This window comes from Chiloscyllium plagiosum, chromosome 2, assembly GCF_004010195.1.
Source record: "Chiloscyllium plagiosum isolate BGI_BamShark_2017 chromosome 2, ASM401019v2, whole genome shotgun sequence".
NCBI lineage: Eukaryota > Metazoa > Chordata > Chondrichthyes > Orectolobiformes > Hemiscylliidae > Chiloscyllium > Chiloscyllium plagiosum.
Window position 1 is genome coordinate 33,816,434 of NC_057711.1, and position 23,489 is coordinate 33,839,922.

The 23,489-nt window shown below is 41.7% G+C and overlaps 1 protein-coding gene across 5 annotated transcripts in view; it reads right to left on the reverse strand.

The window, feature by feature from the left end:
* sv2ca (synaptic vesicle glycoprotein 2Ca) overlaps nucleotides 1–23,489 on the reverse strand; it is a 202,613-nt gene that overhangs the window by 7,817 nt on the left and 171,307 nt on the right. For all 5 annotated transcript variants that reach the window (XM_043707301.1, XM_043707291.1, XM_043707310.1 and 2 more), the window contains 5 exons: nucleotides 17,619–17,707; nucleotides 15,912–16,076; nucleotides 15,166–15,299; nucleotides 13,811–14,014; nucleotides 10,727–10,886 (listed from right to left, as the gene is read on the reverse strand). In XM_043707301.1, the coding sequence (XP_043563236.1) occupies nucleotides 10,727–10,886; nucleotides 13,811–14,014; nucleotides 15,166–15,299; nucleotides 15,912–16,076; nucleotides 17,619–17,707 (752 nt within the window). The remainder of the gene's footprint in view (nucleotides 1–10,726; nucleotides 10,887–13,810; nucleotides 14,015–15,165; nucleotides 15,300–15,911; nucleotides 16,077–17,618; nucleotides 17,708–23,489) is intronic.

Consider the following 23,489-nt stretch of genomic DNA (forward strand, 5'->3'; position numbering starts at 1 on the left):
TGTACTCTATGCTACTCTATCCCCACCCCCACCCTCCTCTAGCTTATCTCTCCATGCTTCAGGCTCTCTGCCTTTATTCCTGATGAAGGGCTTTTGCCCGAAATGTCGATTTCGAAGCTTTTCGGATGCTGCCTGAATTGCTGTGCTCTTCCAGCACCACTAATCCAGAACTTTTGGTATGGTCAACTACATGTGTAAGGAAGTTCTGACTGACGGAAAATCTGACAGGCTGAATATTAACATAGCTCTCCTTCAATCTACCCGTCTTAAAGAGAGATGACTGAAATAAAAATGTTACAAAATTATTTGGCAGTGAAGGAATTCAGAGGCAAAATCTGAGCAAGGTGCAGACTTTGTGACAAGGAATTCACTACTTGTGACAACAGAAACCTTTCACAAATGATTCAAAATGTGTTCTCTCCATCCAGCTCTCAACTCAAATAGCTGATTAATTACATGAGTATCATTGCTGAGTTTAACACAGTTATTGTAAGACTCCATATCTCAGAACATCTTTACCGACTGGGGGATTTCGATTGAAGAGTGGGTGCAGACCATGAGGCATGGTCCTTCTGCCTTGAATATCATGGCCTGGAAAAGGTAAATAAGAATGTGCAGAAATTATCTGAGTTTTGCTACATGCGGCTTTGCGTAACCAATGCCTCCTTTTGGTATAAGCCTTGCTTCAAGGCTGGGGAATTGTATATGAGGAAAAAAATCTTATTTAAACCTATAAAACTCTAAGTGGACTAGACAGGTAAACACAGGAGGGATGTTCCTAATGACTGGGGAGACCAGAACCAGGGGTCACAGTCAAAAGATAATTTAGGAGTAAGCAGAGCAGAAATTTCTTCACCCGAGAGTGGTGAGTCTGTGAAATTCTCTGCCACAGAAAATACTTGAGAGCACAGCGCTGAATATTTTTGAGAATGGTGAGAGATCGTTCTTAGAGGGTGGCAAGGGAGTTTGGAGAAAGTGGGAACTGAGTTGGACGATCAGTCATGATCATAGTGAATGGTGGAGCTGGTTCAAGGGGTCAAATTGCCATGGTCTTATATTTCCATCTTCTACCTGGATTTGAACATCACTCAACGTGAATCTCTGAACATTATTATCAGCACACACAGCCAGCACAGTGCAGACTGTGATACAGATCTATAGTAAAGGTAGCACATGGTTACGATACAACTTCTGAAGATTTTTTTCATTCAAAGCAGTTTTCAGATCAGTGGCAGTCATCGTGCCATCTAACAGTTCTGCAACTCAGATGCACTGTCTGACATTCTCCTTCAGAGAACAGAAGCTAAGTCTTCTCTGAACACATCAATATTAAAAGGATAGTTAAAAAGAGGAGTAAGATTAATTAGGGATGAGAAGGGGGATTTACACTTAGAGGCAAGAGGCATGACTTAGATGTTAAATGAATACTTTGCACATGTCTTTACCTATGAAGCAGATGCTGTCCAGTCCATGATTGAAGAGGAGGATACTCAGTCACTAGAAGTGTTTAAAATGGGTAAGGAGGAGGTGCTGGATAATTGCTGAAATGTGTGGTGCTGGAAAAGGACAGCCAGTCAGATAGCATCCAGAGGAGCAGGAGAGTCGATGTTTCAAGCATGAGCTCTTCATCACTCTCTTGCTCAAAACATCAGCTCTCCTGCTCCTAGGATGCTGCCTGACCGGCTGTGCTTTTCCAGCACCACACTTTTTGACTCTGATCTCCAGCTTCTGCAGTCCTCACTTTCTCCCAGTACTGGATAACTGTCAGTATTTAGTATTGATAAGTCACCAGGATCTAATGAGGTGCATCTAAAGATATTGAAGGAAGTGAGAGTAGAAATTGCAGAAGTACTAGAAACAAACCTTTCAATCTTCCCTGGACTGGGGAGTGGTGCCAGAGGTCTGCAGAATTGCCAACATTATGCCTTTCAAAAAAGGTTGCAAAAATCATCCCGGTAATTACAGACCAGTCAGTTTTAAATTTCTAGAAACAACTACTCTAGATCAAATTAATAGCCACATGGAAAAATGTGGGCTGAATCAGAAGAGTCAGCATGGACTTGCTGAGGGTGCAAGCTGAGCAACTTTTTCAACAGTTAAAGACAGGATCGATGAGGGTAATGCTATTGATGTAGAGTCAAAGAATCCCAATGGTGCAGATAGGGTTATTCAGCACATCAGGTCTGGACTGACCCTATTAAGAGTATCCCACGCAGACTCAGTCTTTTTCTCATAACCTCTCATTTACCATGACTAATGTACCTAATCTGCACATTCCTGGACACTATGGGGAAATTTACCATGACCAATCCACCTAATTTACACATCTTCGGACTGTGGGAGGAAACCAGAGTACCTGGAAGAAACACACATAGACACAGGGTGAATGTACAAACTCCACACAGTTAGTCACCCGATGTTGGAATTGAACCTGGGTTGTGGCGCTATGAGGCAGCAGTGCTAACTATTTTAAAGGATGTGCAGGAGCAGTGAGACCTGGGTGCAGATATTTGTACAATGTACAAAAGTCATTAAAGGTAGCAGGCCAAAGAGGATTTAATAAAGCAGACAATAACATAGTCTTCATAAATAGGGGCATGGAGTACAAAAAGCATGGAGGATATGGAACTTACACAAAACACTTGTTAGACTTGTGCATGAATATTGTGTACAGTTCTAGATTCCACACTATAGCAAGGAGGTGAATGCATTGGAAAAAGTGCAGAAGAGGTTTCAGAGAAGGGTTCCAGGGATGGAACATTTCAGTTATGAGGCAAGATTGAAGGAGTTGAGACTATTTTCCTTGGAGAGGAGAAGGTTAAGAGGAGTTTTGGGCATTACAAAATCATGAAGGGTCTAAACACAGTGGAAAAGGAGAAAATATTACCGCTCATAAATGGATAAAGAAACAAAGGGTGCAATTTTAAAATATTTTGCAAAATAAGCAATTGGGAGATGAGAAAAACCTTTCCACACGAGGTGTAGTCAGGCTCTGACATGCACTGCCTGGAAGATGATGACAGGTTCAATTGAGCCATTCAAGATGGGATTGGATGATTATTTACATTTAAAAAATGTGCAGGGCTACAATTAAAAGGTGACACAAGAAAAGTGTCACAAAGTGAAACTGCTCAGTGTATTGGTGCAGATAGGATGGGCTGATTCTGCACTGTAACAATTCTGTGAACCTGTGAAATGGAACATAATCCGAGACACCGTCAATAATTCTGGACTCTCAATGTGGAAAGTGAGAGCAGAAACATGCTGACTGCTTCGAGGTTAGCTTCCCCTTGATGGAATCTGTCACTGAAGCTAGGTGGTCCAGTCTCATTAATTAGGAGAGATCCAAGCGAGGAGACTCTGACTGTACTGTGAACTGCTGCAAATAAAACCCTACAGATTGCTGGGTGATGCATCAGTGACTACTGGTTACAACAATGCTAAAATCTCCAAATACCTTTCTACGCAGGAATGTGAAAAGGTTGAAATGGCAACAGGGTCATCAACAAAGAAAACAGTGCTATTTAAAGAAAAAGCAGGGGAAGTCATCGTTAGCTGCAATAAACAGTTGAAGAGATGGATGCAATGAGAGCTTGAGTTGAAGTCTATGGAGAACGCAATCACTGAGGAGGCTCTCAATATCATAGAGATCCTGCCTGGTATAGCAGAGCTCAGTGTCAAACCAACAGTGGTAAGGTTAGGAAAGTTAAAGTGTCCAGCTATCCCATGGGCTCCAGGATGTGTACAATGCAATGATTGTGACCATGTCTAAGAACAAGGGTGCCTGAAATGATTGTGACAATCACTGAAGCATTGCCGGCTGAGGATCATAGGAAACGTATTTGCCAACATTGCCCTTCTCAGACTGCAGATTCTGGCTGAATGCATCCTCCCAGAACCAACAAATTTTGAAATAACATGATTTTCTTGGTCCAGCTGCTGCAAGAGAAAAGTCAGGATGTCTGCGGGATGACCATCATTGAATGTGATATTCAACAGTGTGATATTCAACAACTTTCAGTCAAGTCTTGTGGCAGCTTTTTCAACTGAAACTGCTAGTTTAAAGCTAAATTGAGGAACAGGATTAAGTCCAAAGAAACTTGCACTGAGGATCCTTGTAAAGAAGGGTCACTGCACCATATCTATATGACCTTAACCCTGTGTAGTGTTCCCTTTAAATGTTTATGAAATTATAGCAGCATTACAGGAGGTGATGGCCTAGTGGTATTATCGCTATACTATTAATCCAGAAACCCAAGTTTGGGGACCCAAGTTTGAATTTGAACTCAATAAAAAAAACTGGAATTAAGAATCCACTGATGAAAAAGAAAGCATTGCCTGTTGTTGGAAAAACCCATCTCATTCATTAACATCCTTTGGGGAAGGAAATCTGCCATCTTCACTTGGTTTACAGATCCACAGCAATGTGGTTGACACGAAATTGCCCTGTGAAATGGCCTAGCAGGCCGTTCCATTGTATCAATCACTGTGAAGTCTCAACAAATAAATTAAAGCTGGCAGCTGGCATCGACCTAGGCACAAGGAAAGTCAATGGCAAAAACAGCCCTGTCGATCCTGGAACGTCCTCATCTGGTGGTTACTGAACCTGGCACAATCACATTCTTGGAATCCTACCTGATGGACAATGCCCAAGACACCATAATCACACCTGAAGTGGTGCTCAAGTGGTAAATAGTTGGGAGGGAGTCTTTAATGTTGCCTCTCGACCACAAAAGTGATCATGGCTTCAGGTTAAACATGGGCAAGGAAGCCTCCTGCTGACTACCACGTAATATCCTTCTGCAGGATTCGGTGCTCCTGCATGCTGAACACTGCGGGTGACAAGGGCACAAAATGTGCTTTGGACGGGTGGTATTTCAATGATGGTACCAGGAGTGGCTCAGCAGCAGCACTGCTGATTGAGCTGGTCGGGTGCTAAAGGACATAGCTGCTAGACTGGGTCTGTGGCAGGTGGTGAGGGAACCAACAAAAGGGAAAACCATACTTGACCTCATCCTTACCAATCTGCCAGCTGCAGATATAATTGTTCATGACAGTATTAGTAAGAGTGACCACCACACAGTCCTTGTAGAGACAAACTCCTGCCTTCACATTGAGAATATCCTCCACCATATTGTGTGGCACTATCACTGTGCTAAATGGGACAGACTTTGAACAGATCTAGAAATTCAAGACTGGGCCTTGATCAGGTGTTGTGGGCCATCAGCAGCAACAGAATTGTACTCCAAAGCAACCTGTAACCTCATGGCCCAGCACATCCCTCACTCCACCATCACCATCAAGTCAGGGGTTCAACCTCTGAGAGTGCAAGAGGGAAGGCCAGGAGCAGCATCACACATACCCGAAAATAAGGTGTCAACCTGGTGAAGTTACCAAAGAGGCCTACTTGCATGCCAAACAGCATAGGCAGCAAGTGATAGACAGAGCTAAATGATTCCACAACTAATGGATCAGTATAAGTGATCCATGTTCAAATGCAACAAGATATAGACAATATTCAGGCTTCGGCTGACAAGTGGCAAGAAACATTTATGCCACACTAATGCTAGGTAATCACCATCACCAATAAGAGACAAGCTAACCACCGCCACTTGACATTCAATGGTGCTACCACTACTGGAATCAATATCCTGGAGGTTACCATTGACCAGAAAATCAACTGGACTCACCACATGAACACAGTGGTTACAAGATCACATCAGAGGCTTGGAGTACTACTGTGGTGAGTAACTTAGCTCCTGTCGCTGCATAGCTGTCTACCATCTACAAGGCACAAGTCAGGAGTGTGACAGCATACTCCCACTTGCTTGGATGAGTGAAGCTCCAACAACACTCAGAAGCATCCACTCACTCCATCACCAATGCTCAGCAGCAGCAGTGTGTACTATCTACAAGGTGTACTGCAGAAATTCACCAAAGATCCTTAGCCAGTACTTTCCAAACCACAACCACTTCTATCTGGAAGGACATGAGCAGCAGATATACCACCTGCATTTTCCCCTCCAAACCACTCACCATCTTGACTTGGAAATATATCACCATTCCTTCACTGGGTCAACATCCTGGAATTCCATCCTAACGGCATTGTATGTTAACCTATAGCATGAGGACAGCAGCGGTTCAAGAAGGTAGCTCAACATCACCTTCTCAAGGACAACGAGGAACGAGCAATGAATGCTTGCCAGCCAGCAACACCAAGTCCCATGAGTGATAAATAAAAATGTCACAAAGGCAACTCAATACATGGAAAGTGCCTGAAGTGAGGAAACTGCTCTAAGGCATCTGCAAAAGCAGCTGAAATGCTATCCAAAAATAATTCAACTATGTAGCTGGGCAATCATGTAATTATTTGATGTTTGTTTTCTTAACAGCATCATAAAAATTATTGTTGTGTATCTGTACTCATTTTAAAATCCTGCTGTAGTATAGCTGATTGGTTTTTCGCACGAGTGCAACTAATAGGATGTGGACAAAAGTTAATTATGGAAGCTGCTTGCAGACGACTAAAGCACACTTCGTATCCAGCTTATTATTAATAATAATAAACACAAAGATGATTACATATTGCTACAGAGGTGCTGTCAGAAATGTAAAACTGATTATAAGCTGACTGAGCTTCCACCACTACCTTCGCTTATTTGCTTCTTTGTCACCTCTCATAGAGTCATATAGCATGGAAATAGACTGTTCGGTCCAACTAGTTCACGCCGACATGTTGCCAAACTAAACTAGTCCCATTTGGCTGTTTTGGCTTATATCCCTCCAAACCTTTCATATTATTTTACTTAGCCAAATGTCTTGCAATTATATCTCCATCCACCACTTCCTCTGGCTGTTCATTCCACACGTGAACTACCCTCTGTGTGAAAAGGTTGCACCTCATGTTCTTTGCAAAACTTACTCCTCTCAACTTAAAAATATGCCCCCTAGTTTTGAACTCCTCCACCCTAGCAAAAAGACTCTTGCAATTCACCTCATGATCTTATAACCTCTATAAGGTCAGCCCTCAACCTCCTATTCTCCAGTGAAAATATCCCAGCCTATCCAGCCTGTTTTTATAACTCAAACCCTCCATTCCTGGCAACATCCTGCTAAATCTATACTGAACCCTCTCCAATTTAATAATATCCCTCTTCCAGCAGGGCAACCAGAACTGCACACAATACTCCCGAAGAGGCCTCATCAATGACCTGTTAACATGACATCCCAACTCGTATATTCAAAGGTCTGAGCAATGAAGTCAAGCTTGATAAATGCCTTCTTAACCACCCTGTCTACCTGTGATGAAATTTCAAAAAGTTATGTACCTGAACCCTTAGGTCTCTCTGTCCTACAACGCTACCCAGAGTCCTACCATTAACTGTATACAGTTTCTGCCATTGTTCTTCTGCTAACTAATTCCTGCCATTGTTGATTTTAACCAAAATGCAATACCTCACATTTATCCAAATTAAATTCCAAGCTTCACTCCCCAGCCCATTGACCCAGTAGATCAAAATCTCAGGTAAGTTTCTTCAGTGCCCACTATAGCACCACTATATCACCTACAAATTTAGTAACCATGCTTCTTATATTCTCATCCAAATTGTTTGTATGAATGACAACTAAAAGAGGACCCAGTACCAATTCCTGTGGAACACCGCTGGTCACAGGCCTCCATTCCAAAAAATAACCCTCTATCACCTCCCTCTGTCTCCTACCATCAAGTCAATTTTGTATCCAATTGGCAAGCTCACCCTGAATTCCACGTGGATCTAACCTTACTAATTAGTCTACCGTGTGGAATAAAGTCCATATAAACAACATGGATCTAAGACCTGCTTCACACTATATTTATAACACTATACCTTTGCAGTCTCAAACTAAAGCAATATTTGACAACTGTACAGGCATGAAATATAGAATCATAAGTCCCAATGTTCATGCAAAGGCAGGGGAGCCAGCGGTTGTGCATTTGTAAATAGTCAGGAATCCTCAAAATCCTAGGAACGTGAAGGTCATGGAAAGACTTCACTATGATTCTTCAAATCCATTTCTTGCCCTGCAGAAAGCTAGACAAAAGACAAGTAAGAAAACCTGTGGAGAAATAGTACTTCTTAGGACAGTTTTAAGTGGTCCCCAGCAACCAAGAAAGATCGAGGATTATTGAAGGAGGATTGGATTGGTAATTAGAAGGGAGGTTCGCTTGGGAAGGATCACTGGTTTGGGGGAGGGTAGACCAATCGAGGTCAAAGATTTGCTTAAGGGGTTGGGCAAGTAACCTTCCATGCAAACAATGCTCTCAAAAGTGGATGCTTACAGGTTTTGTCTGCAGCCCACTTCACCATGGCTGACAGTTTTCAAAGTCCTAGAAAGTCCAGCAGACCAGTATTATATTCAGAAGGCTGACAAAATACCAAGAATAAGCCTCTCCTACATATTATAATCATAGACCCAGCACAAGACCCCAAAGGCCACCACAGTTAAAAGGAAAACTAATGTATTTACAGCAGGTTAGGGTAAGGTTTCACATAATTGCCTATTTAACTACTTTTGCCCAATCATTTCTCATCCATCCAGGGTTACAGTTACGCTAATCACATCATCCAACATAGAGGGAGACCATTTGGCCCATCATATTGGCACCAGCCCTTAAAAAGAGCAAATCAATGAGTTCCAACCCTCTTCTCTTTCCATACTCCCCTTCAAACCTTTACTTCTCCCATTTTATCTCATTTCCTTTGGAAAGTTACGACTGAATCTGTTTCCATCACCAGTTCAGGCACAGAATTCCTGATTGGTGCAAAATAAAAGATTTCCCAGCCTTAAACAGCCCAAACAACTTGCAGAAGCCTTTCCCATATTTTTGGGATACACGGGCAGGTCAATAATTCTTGCCCATCCTGCTTTCTCAGAGAACCATTATTGTTGCCATGATTTGGAGATGCCGATGTTGGACTGGAGTGTACAAAGTTAAAAATCACACAACACCAGGTTTATTTGGAAGCACACTAGCTTTCAGAGCGCTGCTTCTTCATCAGGCTCCTTCATCAACGCCCACATCATTGAGGGAATTTTACATTCCATTCCGCTCGCTCAGAGTTTGCTAGCAAGTGGATTCCATACAGTCAGGTATCATATGACCCACCCTTTGGAGATTCATGCTGAGGCTTGTCAGACTCTGTCTATTGGAAAAGCCCATTTCAATCTCTCATTCAGGTCCACTGGAGTTGAGGAGAGGCTGTAGTCCCAGCAATGACCACTTGTCCTGATGGCGCTGTTGGGTGCGGGCTGTTTGACTGGTTATCCGAGAGACAGGATTTTCTCCCGGGTGGGAATTCTTACCCTTACCTAAATAAGACTAGGTGACGTTGTCTTTTATATATTTGTTATATGTGTGTTATACCAGTTCCTATTTGACAAATGAAACAGGTATTTTTTCTTCCCTTAAACTACAAGTGTAGCTCAAATGGGTGATGTAGAAATGAAATGCCAGAAAGACTTGCATTTCTAATACCTTTCCAAACCTTTGCATGTCCTAAAAGTCTTTCCAAACAACAAGGTATTTTATGAATTATTGTCACTGTTGTAAATGTATAAAATGAAAAAGTAGCCAATTTACATGCTCTCACAACCAACAATTAGATAGCCACTAGATGACATACTTATCAGTTGTTAATGGAGGGTTAAAACTGGCCAAGACACACTGGAGAACTACCCCTCCTTACTTTGGAATAGTGCCATTGGATATTTCTCATCTGCATGAGTGCGCAACTGAGGGCTTCACCTCAGGTTAAGTTCCTGGTGTGAACCAACAACTGAGTGACTCATAAAAATGTCAGTAATTGGTGGAAAATCTGGCTCGCGAGCTTTGATAATGTGTCATTTGCCAATCTGGAAGTGATATATTTTCTTACAAAACTTGGTACTGGTGGAATTTAGTACATTTCTTTTCGAGCATCCAGCTTTATCCAATCCCTACAACAAAGATACATTGACCGGAATGTTATACGTTCCCACCCAGAAACTGGCTTGGCTGTTTGCAGGGGTATAAAATCAGCTAGCATGGCAGAGGTGCCAGGTCTGTTGCTTACCCCTTTCCACTGGGACTTCACTGATGGGGTAGGTGTCAGCTCATCTGTTCACCTTTGGGCAAACTGAGGCCACTTAAGACTTCCTCTCCCTGTCATTGTTATTTTATTAGTGGTAGGGAATGTACACAACGCAATGTAAGCAACAGTCTCAATGGAGACTCTCTCTTTAATGGGCACCCAAACTGTGTCCCTCTTCAAAGGTGATAGCTGCCTGTTTGTTTATTCTCTCCCCCTCTAGAGGCTTCCCGGGGGCAGATTGCTAATAGCTGCATGAATTCATACACAGGGACCTGTCCTCTGCACACAGAACAAACAAGTCCAACCATTGCACCTCTTCTTAACTAAACAGAACAAGGAAAACAATGGTGCATTCCCTGGTGCATTCTCCATGTTAAGTCTTGACCCATCAGAGTTGCCAATATAAATTATTATTCCCTTTGAAATTTGGCATTCTTGTGTCTGTCCTTATACATGTAAAAATGAAAAGCTTTGACAGTATTTCTTTTATTTAGATATCTAAAGCTCAGGTGCTTGTCAGCAGGCTCTGATCGTTTACAAATCCACATGATTGCCTCAACACTGGGAATGATATATGGATTTAAAGAATATAAGTGGCACACTGTATACTTAACCTCCGGTCAGTTGGCAAAAGCTCTACAGTGATCACGTCAAGGGAGTTCCAGGCCGAAATGGTCAGACCGTTGTATAGGCAGAGCATTCCAATCATCATGGCTTCACTGGTCCCAAACCACAGGAAAAAACAGCTGATCCCAGACAGAACCATGGATCCACCTACAGGGGGTCAAAGACCAACAGGTAGTCAATGTCAAATAACCATAGAAACTGCTGGAAATTCACAATGTCATCAGTATCTGTAAGGATGACAACTTAATGTTTTGGGTAAAAGTGGTCTTACAGGAATAAAAATAATCACAGGGCATTCTGCCCAAGTCACTAAAACAAAGGTCATGCATTTACGTAGTTTCACATAATCTCAAGACTTCTGAAAGCACTTTACAGTTAAGAATGTACTGACTGAATTGTGTTCATTTCTATGATGTTGGAAATGCAGCTGCCAATTTGTGCATTGCAAACTTCCACAAATCGTCATCTTAGGAAATCAGAAACAAGACTTGCTTCTGCTCCGTTTTGGCTGGTTCTGAAATGGCTGATCAGTCTAAAATGTGATCTGTTGACCATGTGAATTAGGTGGGAACGGTATGTGGTGGTTGAAAAGACAAGTGTGCGTTGCCTTTAACAACTCAACTTCATTTCTGCACATTTCTAATGAAGCCCCTCAATGTGTTTGGTGTCAGTTCGAAGGAATCTTCTCCATTTGATCAGTCACAATCCAGGGATTTCCCTTGAGTGCGTGGGTCTGTTTAATTCCAATAGGCAAGAGAAAACCCTCAGCATCATAAAGCTTAACAAATGAGCAAGGTCACTGCATAATTTTATTTCTCCTGTAACTCACCAGCCTTCTGAATCATGTATTTACTTCTCCTGGCAAACCAGGTGGTAAGATAGCAATGTGATTCTTTCTTGTTGTTCAGTCAAAATATGCATGAACAATGCAGATCACTTTGTCCTGATGTTCTTATTCCCAGGGAAAGATCCCTCCATCTATGTCTAACCTTCAAAAATCCAATTAATAGGAGGAATCCACCGGACAGTTTGCACTGAACACTCACCCAGCATCTCCCAGTTAAGGCAACTGCAAGAAACGTCACCTACTGCAATCTGGTTGCAATCATCCAATGTGAGCTGGTCAGTGGGCACAGTTCTAAAATGGACAGCTAATTTTAAGCTGTCTACCTTGTCTTCAACTGTTCCATAGAGAGAACATACGTGTGAAGGTGGATGAATGGGGTTTGAGAATGGGGGGATCTGAACAGTGGGCTGGATATGGGTTCTCAGCGAATATTTCTCCCATCTGATTGGGGAGAGGTGGTATTAGTCCTGGAATACTAGTGGGATGGCTCTAATCTCGAGTGATGGAGTGAAAGGATACAAAAGAGGCCTCCTTGCCTTTCAATGCAGCCCCCAAAACACAGCCTTTGCCTCGGTTGTTGCCGAGGTTTACAGACCATTAGCTTCCTTCACCTTGGAGCCTTTTCTGCTTCATGAACATCCTCCACCACCTCTAGAGGACTCTATTAGGATTTTCTGGACTCTCAGCAGGGTGCTCTGACTAGGCAGCATGGAATCCTGACAGGAGAATGTCCTGCACCTTTCATTGCCCCTGGCCCAACAAGTGGCTGTGTGGTTAGCACAGAGTCCGAAGAGCAAGATGAACACATTGTCACCGCTTCAACACAGAAAAATCCAACTCTACATCCCCAAAGCAGAGAGCCATGTTACCTTCCAGAAGAACCACTACCCATTCCAGAGACTAATGAAATATTTATTGTTGTCTGACACTCTACTGACTTTCACCCTCCAACACAAGATAAGATGTTTATCAGTTTTATTTAGAGGCATAAACAATAGGAAGGCAGTTGGAAGTGGGCATGGCCTAAGTGAATTAGTTCAAGAATTAGCAGTGAAGTGATTAGAATGAGAAGAGCAGAAAATGCAGGTGTGGGATGTTATGGGAAGATAAAATATTGAAAAGACAGTGCAGATGTTGAAGAAGGATATAATCATGAGCTAAGTGATGGCGTTGATAATCAAAGGCCAGTTTGAAAATGGCTCAGATGTGTCCTGACAGTAAGTTAGTTCATTCATATTCATTATATCTGGAAATCTTATTTTAGCATAAATAGAATCTATTAACTGGGATCTTTTGGATCTCCGAACAAGACAAAATATAAGAATCCAGTTTGACTAAAGTTAAGATACAGATCCACCATGATAATTAAATGGCACAGAAGACTCAAGGGGTCTTAATGGCTGACTCCTATCACAGAAGTATAAACAGTAAATCTCAGATAAAAAGTGGATTACTATTCCAACTATATAAATGCTGTTGTTCCATGAATAATTAAAAGTTGAGACAGTAGTTTCCAGCTGGAACATCAAATCATCTATGTTCAAAATAACCGAATTCTAAGGTTAATCAAGAAATTGTTGGATATTATGAAAGATTTCTCCTACTTTGAAATGTGAGTTTATATCATGCACTACGGAGCCAGCGATCACCCAGGAATATCAGAATTGCGAAATGGGATTCTTTATATTATTCAATTTATAATCTCATTTTGTATGTACGTATTTGACAAATTCATATTTCTTCATGTTTCAATGTCTTAAGCTACTCCGATAGCTGGAATCACAACTTTCTTTGAGTAAGATGAAAACTGTCGAAAGTTGATGATTGTCTCATAAAGCTATTAATGATACAAAATGGCAATGGAGAACAAAAAGTTACTGTGTGGAAGCTTAACGGGATCTAAATGATGTGGGCTATGGCACTAAATGTAGCAGAATCACGCGAGATATCCAGCGAGACTGATAATTTGTAATGGCCTCACCAACATCCTGGGTGTATCCAAACATTAAACCTGGCATCTACCTAATTTATACAGCTCAAGGTCAGCTTAGCGATGGTAGTCTACGCTCATGCACCAAATATTTAGCAAAACAACCTTACAAAGACAAGTTTAAAATCAAATTGTGATCACCTTCAATCTTATTCCCATGCTAGTGGTACAAAATATAGGATGAACTGTTCAGAAGGGTATTTAAATATATTAAAAATAAAAGATAAATTGTACCTAACATCGTCAAGCGGCCAATCCTGTCCATGAGGAGTGCAGATACAATGTTGCCTGGCAATACTGCTAGTGTACCAAGGAAGTTGACAAAATAGATCCAGTATGCACTGTAGTCCTCATCAAAGTTAATCTGGCAGCCTTCTTTATTGTGAAGAAATGTGGTATTGATGAACTGACAATCAATGAATTTAGATTTATCGAGATCTAAAGGAAAATGAAGAAACATATTTATTTATCGCTGGCACTGATTTAAAAACTAAAATGGTTAATTAAATAGCTGAATGGTTGGCATTTCCTCCTTCTTATTTTCCATTAAAATTCTCTCTTTAAACCACAACCAAGATAAATTGAAGAGTGTAAATAAGGCAAGCATGATTGGAAAACTACACAGTTCATTATTTTAAAAAGGTTTCCACGCCAACCTTAGCAGACAATTTGCAAATTTATGTTTTATTAGACTTTTTTCTGTTCATTGTAAGGGGATAGTTCGAGGCTTCAGAATTTAAGCTGGCCCTGTAAAACTGTAATGAATGTAAATATATGGCAGACCTCTGTCAGCTATTTAAAGACAGATGTCTAAGACAAGTAGTTAATTTCTGTTTTAAAAATAGCTCACAAAAAGATTTCCTTATTAACACTGCACTAAGAAACAAATGTCAAACTTGGAAGAGAGAATCCCACCTTCACCTCATACCACCATACACATTCACTTTTGTTTCCACTCCAAAATACTTTTATCCAACATTATCAAAATAAACATGGATTTGTGACCACTCTTAATTCAGATGTGACAGAGTTTACTGATGAATTAGAAAACTGAACCTAATCAGGCTCAATCTCAGTTCAGTAGCATGAAATACAACCGTTTGGAAATTCTTCAGGAATTCCACAATCTCTTACTGTAACTGCAGTTGTGAGAGTTCGTACCATTGCTGTGAATTTCCATAAGGGCAAAAGGTATCCATGGGCTGGTGCAAAGATGGGTGTTGATGTGGTGAGCTGAATGGAGGCATACTGGTCTTTGAAAGGGCTCTGTGAACATCACCACTACAGGTGGCCCACCAAAGACTGAGATTTCACATACCTGTTTGTATGATTATGGCTAAGGCTGGGCACAGGTAATCTCACTGAAACTGTGCTTACGTCTACTTGCAATTTGTAAATGAGATACATTCTTCATTGTATTGTCTGGAGGACATGATCTTCTGCAGCTAACAAGTTTGTAAGCAAGGAAATTTGGAGCCAATGACAACAAAAGAGTTTCATAAACAAATTTGGGCATGGAATGAATACCCAAGAAATTAGACATAGAAAAATAACAAGTTCGTCATCAAGGTCACAATTTGCCCACCTACCTGTATTATAGAATAAAGTTTCATTAAATGTGCAGTTCCTAAAATATGTACTTAATGATGTCACATCTTCAAAGTAGCAGTTCTTAAAGAGGGAATCTTCAAATGTTACTGCTTTAAACTTCATAATAGTAAACCTATTAAAAAAGAAAATGCTGTTTGGCATTCATCACGTTTGTTGAATACTCTCTTTTCTGAAAAAAAAGGTTATCTATCTCTTTTTTGCCAAAGTCAGAAATCATGCAACACCAAGTGATAGACCAACAGGTTTATTTGAAATCAGAAGACACTTCACCTGACGAAGGAGCAGCGCTCTGAAAGCCTATGATTTCAAATAAACCTGTTGGACTATAACCTGGTGGCGTGTGACTTGTGATTTTATCCATTCCAGTCCAACACCGGCATCTCTACATCATGACCTTTTTTGTAAAGGAGTCCTTTCTTCCTTGTATATAGCCAAACAAGCTGAATCGGCCTTAAGATGTCTTTCTAAGGAACAATATTTTCATTAGCTTAATTCAGCAGTCACGTTCCAGATATAATTAATAAAGGGCCTTAAATCTGTATTAAGTAAAAATGCTACAGCCCCTCAGTTTGGAAATGTCTGGATTAGATGGTAGAAGCTATCTAGTGGCTCCCAGTCCCGAAGTCTGAATATTGACACTGAGACCTTGGATTCCCAATGATTTCTCCATAATGCATTTTTATACTGTGAATGCATGAAGGTGAAGGATTTAGTCATTCCTGACCTGTCCCTGATGTACTCTCCGTTCGTGTGGATCTGGTTTTCCAGAGTAAAGTTGAACACAAAATCCACAACTCTTTCGCCATAAAACCTTTTCACTCGGGATGCATACTCGTCAGCCTGAAGGTGTTTGATGACATCAGGGAACCAGACAGAGAGACCATAGTAGCTTAAAAATAACAGAATAGGCTAAAAGTTGTGCGTCTGCCAGAAGATATATAAATAAGAGCAGAAGGATAGTGCTTTCACATTAACTGAAGCACAGGAAACAATTTACTACAATGCTTTGCTGTTTATACAATTAAATCTGTTTAGTAATGCTTGAGAGCAAATAATAGAAAGCATAATGGGATGATACAATAATGGATGGTTTCATAATTGATTAATTAACTGACTACTGCAAACCATGGGTAGGAACAAGATGGGCTTAAAATGTACCAGAACAACTGTTGGAAATTTAAAGAAAAATCTAAATTCTATTTTTGTCTAAAACATATATGCTAAGTGCTCTCTCTACTTTGTCACAATGTGACCAAACAGTTGTTGGCAATTCTCATCCAATTTTCTTAAAGAGGCTACGTTGGCTGAAATATAGTGTGCGCGATAAAGGCTCTCTGCGTGAGGCACCAGATTGTCTGTCCCCATGTGGGATCCACACAGGCCAGAACGCTCCAGTACATGTTCCAGCCAGTGCTCAGCTGCAGAAATCCCAAGTAATTTCCTCTTGTCTGGACCAAGAAGACAATTGGGAATTCTAACCAATGTTCCCTCTAATTTCACTTTGCTGTACAGGGTTGTTTTGTTGCACTGTGTGGTTCCTTTAAGATTGTGGTGTGGCTCAGGGTGCATGTGTATTTTAAAGGGATCATTGGTTATATGTCACCAGTTTGACCCACTGATTGCTGCGTGACCACGCATCTCTGGTGGGAACACTGATTGTAATAACTCGATTGGGAGTGAACTAGGAATATTTCAGCATGGATCAACAGTACACAATGGGATGCATTTACTCACTCAGCCAACAGAGAAGATACCAAATAACATTTTTTTGGATTATAATTATAAATATTCACTTGACTTTTCTGGTCTAGAAAAATACCCTTTGAAAGTATTTTTTTTCCCTTCCTACTTTGGGAACTCATGTGAATGGAGCAAGTTCATAACCTATTTTGAACTACTGTCGTTAAACTCTCCATTGTGCTTCACATATGGATTAAGAAGGCAATGGTCTGGTGGTATTATCACTGGATTGTTAATCCAGACACTCAGGCAGGGTTCTGGGGACCTGGGTTTGAATACCACCATGGCAGATGGGGAAATTTGAATTCAATAAAAATCTAGAATTAATACTCTAATGATGACCATAAATCTATTGTCAATTGTCAGGAAAAAAACCCCCATCTGATTCACTAATGTCCTTTAGACAAGGAAACTTCACCCTTACAAGGTCTGGCCTATATGTGACTCCAGACCCATAGCAATGTGGCTGACTCTTAACTGCCCGCTGGGCTATTAGGGATGGGCAATAAATGCTGGCCTAGTAAGCAATGCCTTCATCCCATGAATGAATAATAAAAAAATTATGGTAATCACACAGTGGACCAGAACACATCTACTTTTTGATTTAAGTAATTTAAAATCACACAATGATCAAAACATTTATTACACAGCTAAGTTGTAGTTAATGATTTTCAACAATAGGAAGTCTTACCCAAATGACAAAGTTGTCCAAACTATAATCAGCATAATGGTATTTTTCTTCACAGGATAGTCAAAACATCGCATGAAAGTCATCCAAATCTGAGAACATAGACAATGCATATCATTTGACTCAAGATCCATGTAATTATGTTCTTTTCTCTTATCGTAATGGACATAAATGTGCTAGTAAGGGGTAAGCATTCACCAGCTTACCACAGAGTGCAGTAGACTTAGGTTTCATGTTTCTGGACTTGAGTGACCAATCAGTAAAAACAGGTGGAACCTTGTGGAGACAGCGGTGATCTCACCAGACCAGCTGGTGAGCTGGTGAGAGGCCTGCACTGTCCCCAAGGGCAGGCCCACTCAGTCACACCTCAACCTGGCATTGGCAAGTCTACCAGCAATTCAAGGCTGGCTCCTTGAATTAAGACCCCAGGTGGCAAGGGGTTTACCTGCAGCTGTACCACTGAGATGAGTAGAGATCTGTAAAAGCAGTTCTTTCTTGGCCATTCTCAGGCCCCAACTGGCAGTGGAGCAGGCAGGCTGACATTGGATTTTCCTGCCCAGAATTTAATTCTGGTGGAAGCAAAAAGGCAGTGGGGCCTGGGGATTCCACCAAACCATTTAATGAAATGTTCAAGTTCACCACCTCCAGCAGCAGAAGATTCTACCCAACCTCATTGATTGCGATGAACAGCAAAACAAAATAGATGGTTAAACAGCTTTCCCCCTTCATATAATGCAGCCACAACCTTCGTCTGAATTGGGATGCCTGAGGTCTGTCTAAAATTGAAACCCTGGGGCTCATTCATTTGAATTGAGAGAGAAGAGAGCTGTCATGCCACCAGCTCACTCATTTAAAGATTATTAAGCCTTTTTTTTATTGTTGGAAGGCCTGAAAGCAAATCCCCCTGAATACTAAATATCGGGCTTCGCTGAAAGAATATTATGGAGTCAGATAAACACTTCCCATCCTCCCTGTGGCAACATAACAAGTATTTTAATTGTTATAAACACTTGTCAGTTGGTGGGAGTTGTAAGAATCCTGAGTACAGCACATCCGAGTTCACTCCACGATGTCAAATTCAGCAGAGGGTGGATAAAGAGACATTAGAGAAATCACGTGTGCAAGAAGTCAACTACCAGGAATCCGTCAAAATCACGTGAAATCTTGCATTTGAGATGGGACATCTTAAATCAACAAAGCAAGTGAAATGACCATCCTTCCTTGTATTTTCAAATTAGCCACAGCCACATTCACAGTCAAAATCTTGTTTTGTGGCAAATGATAAAAATATCAATGTTAAAATTCAGCACTGATTTCTGCAATTAGAGTCATAGAGTCATAAAGATGTACAGCATGGAAACAGACCCTTTGGTCCAAACTGTCCACGCTGACCAGATATCCCAATTCAATCGAGCCCCACCTGCCAGCAACTGGCCCATATCCCTCCAAACCCTTCCTATCCATATACCCATCCAAATGTCTTTTAAATGTTGCAATCGTACCAGCCTCCACAACTTCCCCTGGATGCTCATTCCATACACGTACCACCCTCTGCATGAAAATGTTGCCCCTTAGGTCTCTTTTGTATCCTCGAGGAGAAAGTGAGGTCTGCAGATGCTGGAGATCAAAGTTGAAACTTTATTGCTGGAACAGCACAGCAGGTCAGGCAGCATCCAGGGAACAGGAGATTCGACGTTTCGGGCACAGGCCCTTCTTCAGGAAAGGCCTGAAGAAGGGCCTGTGCCCGAAACGTCGAATCTCCTGTTCCCTGGATGCTGCCTGACCTGCTGTGCTGTTCCAGCAATAAAGTTTCAACTCTTTTGTATCCTTCCCTTCTCACCCTAAATCTATGCCCTCTAGTTCTGGACTTACCCCACCCCAGAGAAAAGACTTTGTATATTTATCCTATACAAGCCCCTCATGATTTCATATACATCTATAAGGTCATCCCTCAGCCTTAGACGCCCCAGGGAAAACAGCCCCAGCCTAGTCAATCTCTCCCTTTAGCTCTAATGCTCCAACTCTGGCAACATCCTTATAAATCTTTTCTGAACCCCTTCAAGTTTCATAACATCCTTCTGATAGGAAGGAGACCAGAATTGCACACAATATTCCAACAGTGGCTTAACCAACGTCCTGTACAGCCGCAACATGACCTCCCAACCTCTGTACTCAATACTCTGACCAATAAAGGAAAGCATACCAAATGCCTTCTTCACTATCCTATCTACCCGCGATTCCACTTTCAAGGAGCTATGAACCTGCACTCCAAGATCTCTTTGTTCAGCAACACTCACTAGGACCTTACCATTAAGTGTATAAGTCCCGCTAAGATTTGCTTTCCCAAAATGCAACACCTCACATTTTCACATTTATCTATATTAAACTCCATCTGCCACTTCTCAGCCCATTGGCCCATCTGATCAAGATCCCATTGTAATCTGAGGTAACCTTCTTCGCTGTCCACTACACCTCCAATTTTGGTGTCACCTGCAAACTTACTAACTTATACCTCTTATGCTCACAACCAAATCATTTATAGAAATGATGAAAAGTAGAGGACCCAGCACCCATCCTTGTGGCACTCCACTGGTCACAGGCCTCCAGTATGGAAAACAACCCTCCACCACTATCCTCTGTCTTCTATCTTTGAACCAGTTCTGACTCCAAACAGCTTGTTCTCCCTGTATTCCGTGAGATCTAAGCTTGCTAATCAGTCTCCCATGGGGAACCTTGTCGAATGCCTTACTGAAGTCCATATAGATCACATCCACCATTCTGCCCTCATCAATCCTCTTTTTTACTTCTTCAAAAAACTCAATCAAGTTTGTGAGACATGATTTCCCACGCACAAAGCCATGTTGACTATCCCTAATCAGTCCTTGCCTTTCCAAATACATGTACATTCTGTCCCTCAGGATTCCCTCCAACAACTTGCCCATCACTGACGTCAGGCTCACTGGTCTATAGTTCCCCAGTCTGTCCTTATCCTTCTTAAACAGTGGCACTACGTCAGCCCACCTCCAGTCTTCCGGCACCTCACCTGTGACTATCGATGAGACAAATATCTCAGCAAGGGGCCCAGCAATCACTTCCCTAGCTTCCCACAGATTTTTGGGGTACACCTGATCAGGTCCTGGAGATTTATCCACTTTTATGTGTTTCAAGGCATCCAGCAATTCCTCCTCTGTAATATGGACATTTTTCAAGATGTCACCATCTATTTCACTACATTCTATATCTTCCATGTCCCTTTTTTATAGCAAGACGACCAGAATTGAACACGATATTTCAAAAGTGGCTTAACTATTGTCTTGTTCAGTCCTTTCATCCGTAGTCTCAGTTACTTCATCTAAAAGTATGTGATTCGACTCACATCTTTATTTCTATGATACATATTTCTTGATGATATTAGTATTCAAAAATCCATTAATCTGTTTTGAACGTAGTCAAAGACAGCTTTCTCAGTCCTTGGGAGTAACCTTAACTATGTATGGAGTAAAGAAATTTCTTATCTCAGTCCTAAATAACTTGCCTCTTATTTGGAAACCACACAGCCTGTAGAAATACCATTTATGTATCTATACTGTAAGACCTAAATTTCAACTGGGTCACCTCTCAGTTTTTGAAACTCTGAAGAATACAGGTTCAGTCTCCTCAAAGTGTAGTTCCTCCATCCAGGAAATAGTCTGGTGAGCTTGTGCTGTACTTCCTTGATAGCAAATATATCCATCCTGAGTAAGGGGACCAAAGCTGTGTAGAATGCTCCCAACAAGTTCCACCAAGGTTCTAAAAATAGCAGCAGGACCTCTTTAGTCCTGTATACTCATCCACCTGCAATAATGGTCAGCATATCACGTGCCTTCCTAAATGCATGGTGAACACACATATCAACCTTCAATCACTTATGAACAGGGACATCCAGATCCCTTTGGACGTCAACACTTCCCAATCTCTCACCATTCTGCAGCTTGTGGGAAATAGTTAAAAATCATCCTTAAAGCAGTCCCAAGCACTGATTTTTGGCAGGACAGAGAGCATCTCTTCCATTACGGAATTTACCAGGGATTGGAAGTCCTGCCCACAATGCCAGCCGCTCTCATTTTCACCACTTGTAGTTCCTGGAGGCAGCTGGCCATTTATATGTATAGAATGTCATCTGCAAGATAGAAATTTAAATAATAGGTCTTTTTTTTCTCTTATGTGTATGGGTACTTGTAGATTTTTAAAATTCATCCTTAGAATATGGATATTGCTGGCTAGGTCAGCATTTATTGTCCATCTTTAGTTGTCTTGGAGAAGGTTTGTGGGAAACTGCTATTGTGAACTGCTGCAGTCCTTGGGCTGTTGGGATACCCACAGTGCTGTTAGGGAGATAGATCCAAAATTATGACCCAAAGACAGTAAAGGAATGGCGTTATACTTCCAAATCAGGGCAGTATGTACCTTGGGAGGAAATATTGGAGGTGCTACTGGTGTTCTCATGTATCTGCTACTCTTAGCTTTCAAAGTGGTGGAGGTTGTGGATTTTGGACCATTGTCTAAAGAACCTTGTTGGATGCTGCACAGTATCTTGGAGATGGTATACATTACTGCTACTGTATGTTGGTGGTGAAGCAGTGAACGTTGATGGTGTTAGATGGGCTGCCAATCAAGCAGCCTGCTTTGTCCTGATGGTGTTGAGTTTCTTATTATTGGAACTATGCACATTTAGGATATTCAATATGTTGGCATGGTAGGAGAAGGGTAGTAGCCCAAAAATGTTGACAACGTACTATGAAGAGCCATGGGAATAAGGTCGAGCAAATTTGTTAAATGGTGGATGGGGAGCGGGTAGGGTATAAAGGAGAGTGAGATAGTGTAAGAGGTGAGAGCCGGAATAATGATTATACTTCTCCCCGCTGGAGGGATGAGGTATCCCTTTGGGCTTGACCCTGGAACAGCTTTGGTGAAAGGAAGATACCTTTTGGAATTGTGAAAAGGGATACTTGTGCCTAAAAAGTGCATAAACTCATTGTCGAAGAGTATGGTGCTGGAAAAGCACAGCCAGTCAGGCAGCATCCGAGGAGCAGGCAGCATGTTTCTGCTGAAAGGTGAGTCCAGAACCAGAGGACACAGTTTACAAATAAGGGGGAGGCCATTTAGAATAGAGTTGAGGAGAAACCTCTTCACCCAGAGAGTGGTGGATATATGGAATGCTCTGCCCCAGGAGGCAGTGGAGGCCATCTCTGGATATTTTCAAGAAAGAGCTGGATAGAGCTCTTAAGGATAGTGGAATCTCGGGTTATGAGGATAAGGCAGGAATCCAAGTGAGCATTTACACAGCAGGGTGCTACCTGATGGACAGCTCCGCCAGCTTACTGAATGGAAAATTTATTGCCATGTTGTTACAGATTTTCCGATGGTCACAGTGATTATCCCAGCATCCATGGGGGAATACATGTGAGGACCCCATGTAACATTCCCTGAAGGAATTGTCCAGGAAACTGAATATTCCGCTACAATTCCTCGACACTGAGCAGCAACCAGAGAAATCAGACAGATGTGATGAAACTAAATTGATGAAATTATTAAAAAGCAGGGCTAACATCTGAGTAAATGTTACATTGACTCCATACTTACCTCACGTCCCTCCAAATAAACCTACCCAACTCTACTTACACACCCAGATTCTGACATGACATCCTTGGGAAACAAAACCCACTGCGGACTCATCGCACCCTTCCCCCACTGCAGAACCATCGCACCCTTCCCCCACTACGGACCCATCGCACCCTTCCCCCACTGCAGAACCATCGCACCCTTCCCCCACTACGGACCCATCGCACCCTTCCTCCACTACGGACCCATCGCACCCTTCCCCCAAAGCGGACC